Consider the following 9,553-nt stretch of genomic DNA (forward strand, 5'->3'; position numbering starts at 1 on the left):
TGTCTTTTACAGGTTCCATCTATGTGAAGATAAGTCAAAGGTCCTGCTTGACCATGTCTGGCTTCACTTGGAAGCATGAATGAGGTGTTTCCTCTGAGCTGACCCTTTGTAGACCTCTTTGTAGACTGGACACTGATTCAAGTCCATCTCGTGGGTCTCCATGTCGTCCCTGAACAAGAGGACAGGTGACTCACCACAGTTACAGGACATTTTGAGAGCTGCTCCATAATCCCCTGGAACTTAGTCGACCCTGGAGGGCAAGGGGCAAAAACTGCCCTTTGAGTCCCTCTGACCACGTTAGTACAGGCCTCAAACTATGGCTGTTAAACAGCCACTAAGGTTAGTTCCACCAGTCTGGTACTTCTAATTATCATGTGCTGTGTAGATAAAGCTTGGGCAAAAACCCAAATATTCTCAGATAAACCTTGACTAGACATGTATTTTGTTCCTTAAACTAGTTGACTAAACTATGACCATAGACATTTTAAGATTATGTGTATATTATTTTTGTCTCATCCTTTATATATCATAACAAACCTACACAGACCTTCATCACTTGCTTAGGCTTTCTCATTTTTTCTATTTTGGAAAATATTTTCATATCCTTTTAACATCTTTTACAATCTCATTTTCTTTTTTTGAATAATTAGACATAATAGCATTAACAAATAAATTTTCCATCTGTTGTGAGACTTCTTTTCCTGGGGATACTAAGCAATGCTTATTCCCTTTCAAGGTTCTAGTGTCAAGCCAATGTTTGATTAAAGTTTTACTGGGGAACCAATGAATTTACTGAGCTTACTTACTGAGATAACTGAGGGGTTGCTGAGGTGTATGTATGACCTGAGGGTATGCACACTGGATAGCCTTTACCCAACATGGGTCATGCCTTCTCTTCCTAGCCTTCACCAGATGGTATACTTTAGCCCTCCCCAAATCCAGGGGGCCATGTGTGATGAGGGTCAAATTACATGCAGGTGGCTGGGAAGCGTGGCTGGATAATGCAGTGAGGGTCCACTGACCTTGCTTGGCCCTCCTTTAATGAATGAGCGCAACTGTCAACAAGCCAAATTGTGACGATGTTTAGCGATCAGGCTTAGCTGAAGTCATGATGACGGTAGCGATCAGGCTTAGCTGAAGTCATGATGACGGTAGTTATTTCATGCAGAAGGGACTGCTGTATAGTATCATCTTATTAAAAGGACAGGGAATTTAAAAGGATTTGGTGCTAGGATCGACATATGAGGGAGAACATACGTCATTTGTTTTTCTGAGTCTGTGTTACTTCACTTAGTATAACAGTTTCTAGATCCATCCATTTACCTCCAGATTTCATTATTTCATCTTTCTTTACTGCTGAGTAGAACTCCATTGTGTAAATATACCACATTTTTGTTAACCACTCAGTTGAGGGGCACTTAGGTTGCTTCCATCTCTTAGCTATTGTGGAAAGAGCAGCAACAAACGTGGTTGTACAAGTGTCTCTAAAATAGGATGAGTCCTTTGGGTATGTGCCAAGGAATGGTATAACCAGGTCATATGGTGGGTTTATTTGTAGTTTTTTTAAGTTTTCCATACTGTTTTCCATAGAGGTTGCACGAGTTTGCAATCCCACCAGCAGTGGATGAGCGTTCCCATGGACACAATTTTTTTTTAATGAAACAACTAAACACAAAATAATTGTGAGTGAAAAAGGAAGAAAGTGTGAGGAGTGGGGAGAAGAGAAGGAAGCCATTGACGTGGGGATGGGCATGTTCAAGTTTATAGAGATTTTATTAAATGATCTTGCCTTTGGGGTGCACGAGCCCTGGGCTCTAGGCTCTGCCAGTCAACTCCTGTGTGATCTGCTGTTAGGTCATCTCATCTCTCTAAGCAACAGAGAAAGCTTCCCAAGCCTGTTCATCGTGTTTACATCGTGTGAAGATCAAAAATTAAGTGTGAAAATACCTTGGAGGATTGAAAAAGAACAGCACCCCACACCATGACACGCTGGCATGAAACCCTTGCTATTCTGCAGAGGCCCTTAGGGAAAGTCAGTCTGAAGGGAAACCCATTGCATGAAGCAGCTTATGTGGAGAGCTGAAACGGGACCTGACCCTCCCTACCTCTCATGAGTGTGGTTCCCTGAGGTTTCCAGGAGCCCTCCCCTAGCAAAGTGAGGGGCGAGACCTCATGGTCTCTGAGCCCATATCTCCTGTGTGGAGAGAAGGGATTGTGTAGAACACGAAGAGATTCTTTGGGCTTCTTACCACACTGACGTTCTGAAATCTGTGTGTCTGACCTGGTGTGGTTAGAGAGAAATGTCTCCTCCACACACACCTGCAGCCTCTCGCCTAGGCAGTATCACTCACAGCCTTCCCTCAGGACAGGGGACATGTGTCTTGAGACACACCCCTGTGGCCTCTCCACAGTCTCCCCAGCATGCTTCATGCTAAGCCACAGGGGTCTGGTTCACTCTCTCCTCAAGAAAGGATGCTGGCCTGATGGGGGTAGGGGTGGGGTGGGGGCCTGGGGACCCTGGGCGAGTCTGTGTCACTGGGGCCCATGACACCTGCAGCACCTCAGATGCAGACAGATGTACAAGCAGCTAGACCACTGGGCCACTAGGGGGACCAACCTTGCGCTGGAGTGTAGTGGGCACCCTCAGAGCAGCCTTCCGGGATCAGATCCTGTTCCACCCCTGCCCTGTGGTCCCGGAGAAGTTATGTCTCATCACAGTATCCTCAAATTTAACCTGTGTTTGATAAGCAAAGAACGCTGTAGGATTTTAATGGGGATGAAGGCGTTGAAACAAAAAGCATTTAGAAGCATACCCAAAATGCGTTCCCCACTAGCTACTGTGATCCCAGCCCAGGGTACAGCCCTCAGGGAGAGCAGCTGTGGAGAAGGATGGATGGACGGGCAGCATCCCAAGCCCAGCACAAGCATTGTCCAGCTGCACCACCTCAGGCACTGAACAGACGAGAGGGCAAGAAAGCAGGGAACGCATCCTCAGTGCCCTCACCACTGCGCCCCTCACCGCTGCCCTGTGAATGGCTGCAGAGCACAGAGGGCCCATTCATGTTCTGTGAAAGGACTAGGAAACACATCAAGGTGAAGGGGGCACACAGCTGGCATGTGGCCGGTGCCTCAGTTTCTGTGAGCCCCACCGAGAGCTCTGGATGCTGGAAAGCGGTTCTCTCCCCGCCCTGCCTATGGCTTCCTGCTCTCCTTCCTTTTCTTTTATATCCACAACCAGCAGAATCGTCCCAGCACAGAGCACAGCTGTCCAAAGAGAAATGGAGTGGGAGGGGAGGAGGACAGAGGAGGGAGGAGAGGGAGGGGAGAGGGGAGGAGGAGGAGAGAGGAGGGATAGAGTGGGAGGGGAGGAGGACAGAGGAGGGAGGAGAGGGAGAGGAGAGGGAGGAGGAGGAGAGGGGAAGAGGAGAGGGAGGAGGAGGAGAGAGGAGGGAGGAGAGGGAGGGGAGAGGGGAGGAGGAGGAGAGAGGAGGGAGGAGAGGAAGGGAAGAGGGGAGGAGGAGGAGAGGGGAAGAGGAGAGGGAGGGGAGAGGGGAAGGGGGCAAAGAATTGAGAGGAGGGGAAAGGGGGGGAGCAAGAGAGAGGCACAGGCTGTGTGTGTGGATATGTATGTGTTTGTGTATGTGGATATGTATGTGTGTCTGTGTGTGTGTGGATATGTATGTGTGCCCGTGTGTGTGTACGTGCTTGTGCTTGTGTGTGTATGTGTTTGTGCTTTGTGTGTGCATGTGTATGTGTGTATGTGTATATGTATGTGTGTCTGTGTGTATATGTATATATGTGTATGTATGTGTATATGTGTATATGTTTGTGTTTGTGTATGTGTTTATGTGTATATATGTGTGTATGTGTATATGTGTGTGTATATATGTATGTGTGTATGTATGTGTATATATGTGTATATATGTGTATGTGTATGTATTTATGTGTATGTGTGTATATGTATGTGTGTATGTGCATATGTATGTGTGTATGTGTATATACATATGTGTGTATGCATGTGTGCATGTGTACATATGTGTGTATGTATGTGTGTGTAGTGTGTATATGCATGTATGTATGTTGGCTGTATCACTCTGTCATCCCAGACGTTTCATGACTTCCTGTTACCTTCAGGACAGTCCCCACTGCTGTTCTCTAAAGCTCTCGCTCCTTAGCCCATGTATCCGCTGCTCCCCCAGGGAAGCCCTAGCTCCTGCTCACTGCTCTTGGCCATCATGGCAGATTCCTGTTCTCCCCAGGGCTCCCTCGCTCCTTGCCCTGGGGGCTGTAGGAAGAGCCCATCCATCTTCTCTGGCAGGCTGTTCCTCATACAGCTCTGGGCTTTGTTTCTCTGAGCTCCTCAGTCCGTTCACTCATCACGACCTGGGATGCCTGTCTGTATGGTGAATGTCTTGTGAAGTGGAAGTTGGGGCCAACAATCCTTCCTTGACATCTCTGCATCTCTAAGTCCCACATAACCCTCAGCGTTTCAGCTCAGAGCCCATAATGGGGATTTAATTAGCATTTGCTGAAAGACCTTGGACAAGTATTAACAACCTGCCAGTACTTAGAATTCATGTTATTTAACCCAAAGCACTGCGATCTGTTCAGCGTTACAGCAGTTTGTACTTAGGTGAATAAGGGGAATGGTAATGTAGCTTTTCGAAGATAAATCTCATAGATACAGGTGTCTTAAACAGGAATGTAGTGTGTAACCACATGGCTCCAACTACAGTTCAGAATGAGTTAATATGCAGGTGTGGGGAGGGAAAACTGTAGGGAATTAAATCCCACAGCCCTGGCTAGCACTGTCCCCATGGTTTAGTGAAGATAAATCCTCACAGATACAGGTGTCCTAAACAGGAATGTAGTGTGTAACCACATGGCTCCAACTACAGTTCAGAATGGGTTAATATGCAGGTGTGGGGAGGGGAAGCTGTAGGGAATTAAATCCCACAGCCCTGGCTAGCACTGTCCCCATGGTTTAGATTTATAAAGTTAACCCTGGATCTCCCAGAGAGGCACCTCTGTGATGATGTCCACCAGGGGTGGAATGCGGACTGGGGTGTATCCTTTCTTTTGAGATTTCTGCTTACAGTACCCCAGCGTCTGGAACACCCATCCCCACAGGCCACAGTATCCAGATCCAGCTCTCGGATTCGCATCTCTGGCTCTAAGCGGCCACGCCTACCTCACCAGGTGCCGTTCTCTTGTTAACAGATTGGCTATTGGAATGAAGATGACAAATTTGTCCCGGCAGCCACGGATGCTCAGGCTGGAGGGGACAACTCGAGCGTTCAGAACAGAACCTACATCGTCACTACCATCCTTGTGAGTACACTCCATCAGGGCTGTGTTGAGATCTAGCCAGACCTGCCCAAGAGTTGGCCACTGAGAACAGAAGTCACCAAGACTATGCCGTACATGGAGCAGTGAAGCCAGTCATGGCAACACATGCATACTTGTCATCCCAACCCTCAGGAGGCAGAGGAAGAGGAGGGCAGAGTTCCAGGTCAGCCTGGGATATATAGGGAGGCCATTTCAATAAAATAATAATAATAAAATAGTAATATAATGCCACAAAAAGGGCTTCAAAAAAGGAATGCCTTGTGGGTGGGCAGTTCAGGGTTTTCACTCGATTCTCCAGGATTCGCTCTCTTGCTCTGTGTCCTGGGGTGAACAGCCTAAAGTTCTTTTTAGTTGCTTTCTCCATCTATGAAACCCACGAGTGACCTTAAATTGTGCTGCCTCCCGCATGTCCTCTCCCTCGGTAGAAGCCATCTTCCCCTTAAATTCAACATAAGTACTCAGAGGGAGAGGCTACTGGTGAGTAATCTGGAGCCTATGCGAGGTCTAGTTTCTCCTCATTCAGAGATATCTAAAAAAAAAAATTATACGCACAGATACATGTGTGCTGTCAAAAGAACATAGTTAATCATATGCTCTTGCATGTATTTATATGTAAACAAGAACATAATTTGTATGTGTATACATATCCATAGCATAATACATATAAACACATATGTGTACACAACTCCATAATTTGAAAAGTTGCATAGCATGTCTCAACAGTAAAATATTCTTATTTTAACAGCATTTCTTCCTTTTCCCAAGAAGCTTATAGCCAGGTTGGGGACAGAAATTCACAGAACACTATTAAGGGCTAGAGAGACTTCTCAGTGTTGACCCATGTCAGAAGTGTTCTCCTCTGGCATGCCGAATGCTCCCTGCCCACCAGTGAACCCGTGACCCGTATCCTCTGTCCCGTCTCTCCCAGGAAGACCCTTACGTGATGCTGAAGAAGAATGCCAACCAGTTTGAGGGTAACGACCGCTACGAGGGTTACTGCGTAGAGCTGGCGGCCGAGATCGCCAAGCACGTGGGCTACTCCTACCGCCTGGAGATCGTCAGCGACGGCAAATATGGAGCCCGGGATCCGGACACAAAGGCCTGGAATGGCATGGTGGGAGAACTGGTCTATGGGGTAAGCACCCTCCCCCATCTCCCAGGTCAGAGGAGGGGCTTGGACAGAAAACCATTTACCAGCTGCGTGGTTCTGCCCATAAGTAGACTGCACAGTAGACTAGCACTGCTGAATAGAGAAGTCATCAACTCCGGTTTCTGATCCTAACTCACTGAGCCCAGCTCGGTGTCTCTTACCTCAGAACAGGTGACAGTATGTGACACTATTGCTCAAAGATCAGCTCTCCCAAGGCAGACTGCCAGCGCTAACCAATTCAAGTCCCCTGTGGCTCTTCAGTGTGCATATCTCCTCTGGCACTAGAGCACCTGCATCCATGTCTCCTCTGGGACTAGAGCACATGCATCCAGCCTGGCTGTCTGGTCACTTTTTCCTGCGGTCCCTCTCCTGTGGCTTCCTCCTCACTCTCTGTTCCCTAGAAGCCCTGCCTGCCACCCTCCATCTCAAACTCCTCTTCCAAGACCTGTATTGAGTATGACTTTTCCAAGGTCTCTCTTCACCCTCCCCAGGACAGGTATGACATCCATTTGAAAGGTCAATCTCGGCTCCCCTTGCGGCTTGCTCTGCCTTGCGTACTGGTCATCTGTGTGACCTGGTAGACCTGCTCCCTCTGAACAGCACTCACCACACTTGAAATAATTCCCTACTGTAAAAGCTTCAATAAATCGAAGCAGCCTTGAGCAGGCACAGAGAGTCATTGAGAAGCCAGAAATTCCTGGCACTGGGGTTTAGCAGGGGACAAAGGGAGGAGAGTTCAGAGCATTGGGTATGGGAGGCGAAATTATGTGGGTCACGTGAGAGCTAGTGGGTTTTCTTGTCCTTCAGAAGGGTGCAGGATTGGAAGCTAGCCATACTGAAATAGAGGGTTGGGACTTCCAGAGCTTTCTAAAGCACAAGGGATGGGGGTCAAGTAAACAGCAAGGTGGGAATGGAGGCGTGGCTGACCTCTGGGAATGGCCAGAGATAGTTTAAACAACAAGTGACAAGTGCGGGTTGGTTCCACTAGCTGGGAGGGGGTGACGGCTCCTGAGAACAGCAGTGCTGTTGGAACTTCCCATAAAGTGCCTGGATGGCCTGGAAGAAGCCTTGAATCCATCCACAACACTGCATAAACTGGACAGAGTGGTGCATGCGTCATCCCAGCACTCGAAGGTGGATGGACGAGAGTCACAGCGGAAGTCTTCCCTGGAGAGTTCAAGAACAGCCTAGGCTAGAGACCCTCAAAGAAAACAACAAAAAGCCACAAAAGAATCTGCCACCATGTGCAGGAAAGGACAGGGACGCTTCCCTCCCAGACCCTGAGAACTCCAGCCGCGTCTTTGAGGTGAAGTCTGCCCGACTTAGGTTGGCATTCAGTGCCTGTCAGGAGAAGTAACCGTTTGGAAGGATGGTGCCTCGTGCTGCCGCTTGTCAGGACAGGGACAGTCAGGATGGCCTCCAAGTCACATGACCAAAGAAGAAAGAGATGTCAGAAGAGGTGACTCCTTAGTTAAGTGTCTTTCAGGGAGACTAAAGATGGTGAACAGGTTGAGGGATGGCATCTGTGTCTTCCTTTCCATCACTGCCTCTCACTTTGGAAACTCCATTGAGGAACTAAAGACGTGGAGGGGTTGTGCTACATCTGGAGGCTGGTCTCCATGGGAACTTCCTCCAAGTTCTTAAGGTCATTGTCATGGTAACTGCTGTGAACTTGTCACCCTCCCAGAGTTCCCTTTCCCCTTCCCTCCATAATTCAGTTCCTTCCTCAAAAAGCCTGTACCCTGGGAGAGTGGGGTGTGACCATCCCACGGGCACATCCACACATCACAGCACAGTGGCTCATCAGTGCTCCAAAGACCCCATCACCTCCGCATGCCTCCTGTCGGGCCTGAACACTTCCCTTCACTACACCGGCTCTCTACCCAGTGAGAACTCATCCCCAGAGTCTCTGCAGTGGCCCAGCCAGCTGTTCACCTTTATTTTTAGTTCATCTTTTCCCCTTTCCATCCCCCTAAGAAATAACAGAGAGGTTCATGAAATGCCTCTCAACCACAGACCACCAGAGAGGGCAGGGTAAGGCCTTTTAGAGGCTCCGATGTAAGAATGTCTGTCCTAGGACCCGCAGGCCTCTCTCCTCTCTCCGACCCTCAGGCCTCTCTCTCCAGGGTAAGTCAATCGAGCCCCCAGCCTCATTCACCCTCCTATCTCCCCCACCCGTCACTCCTCCTGCTTATCTTGGAGCCCCAGACACCTGGGGAACCACCACTGCTTCTTCCTGATCCTGTGCATCCAGACCAACGCAGTTCTTTCTCAGGTCCCCAGGAGCACACTGGGCCTGGCCCTGCCCTCACCTCCCTCTGCTTCCCTGGGCCTGCAGGGTCCACCAGCCTTTTTCCTGGATGCTGGGGCTAACCTTTCCTCTTCCTGATCCTTTGCATCCAGACCAACGCAGTTCTTTCTCAGGTCCCCAGGAGCACACTGGGCCTGGGCCTGCCCTCACCTCCCTCTGCTTCCCTGGGCCTGCAGGGTCCACCAGCCTCTTTCCTGGATGCTGGGGCTAACCTTTCCTCTTCCTGATCCTTTGCATCCAGACCAACCCAGCTCCTCAGTGTAGTCTCCAGGAGCCCTTGGGGCCGCTTCCGGCCCCATCTTCCTTTGCATCTCTGGGTGGGATGGCCACCAGCTGCCCTAGACCAGCATCTTTCCTGGGCCAGGCTCCCAGGGAGTCCATCCCCCAAATTCCTGAGGCCAAAGTCTTTCCTGGAGGGATCCAGACCTTAGGAGAAAGCCCAAGAGCATCTAATCCTCATCTGACTTGGGCCTCTGTGGGGCCCTGAAGACAAAAGCAATCTGGCCACTCCAATATAAAATCAAAAGAGAGAACCGGAAGCTTAGAGGAACCAGCTTTTCATGCCCAAAAAGTAAACCACAAAGACAGATAAAATTTACAAAAAGAAGCAGACCTAAACTTGAAGGCCTAAGTCTCACACAAGAATAAGAAACTACAAAAGAAATTCACATGTCAAAATCACAGAGAAAAAATAATATGAAAAACCAAAATAACATATCCCCACCAAATATCAATAGTCCTCT

General features: G+C 48.9%; 1 protein-coding gene across 7 annotated transcripts in view; it reads left to right on the forward strand.

Annotated features, from left to right (window-relative positions):
• Nucleotides 1-9,553, forward strand: part of Gria1 (glutamate ionotropic receptor AMPA type subunit 1) — a 371,033-nt gene that overhangs the window by 256,979 nt on the left and 104,501 nt on the right. For all 7 annotated transcript variants that reach the window (XM_017800413.1, XM_017800408.1, XM_017800409.1 and 4 more), the window contains 2 exons: nucleotides 5,221-5,331; nucleotides 6,278-6,484. In XM_017800413.1, the coding sequence (XP_017655902.1) occupies nucleotides 5,221-5,331; nucleotides 6,278-6,484 (318 nt within the window). The remainder of the gene's footprint in view (nucleotides 1-5,220; nucleotides 5,332-6,277; nucleotides 6,485-9,553) is intronic.

The sequence above is a fragment of the Nannospalax galili genome, unplaced genomic scaffold (genome assembly GCF_000622305.1).
Source record: "Nannospalax galili isolate Female #2095 unplaced genomic scaffold, S.galili_v1.0 scaffold940, whole genome shotgun sequence".
Taxonomy (NCBI): Eukaryota; Metazoa; Chordata; class Mammalia; order Rodentia; family Spalacidae; genus Nannospalax; species Nannospalax galili.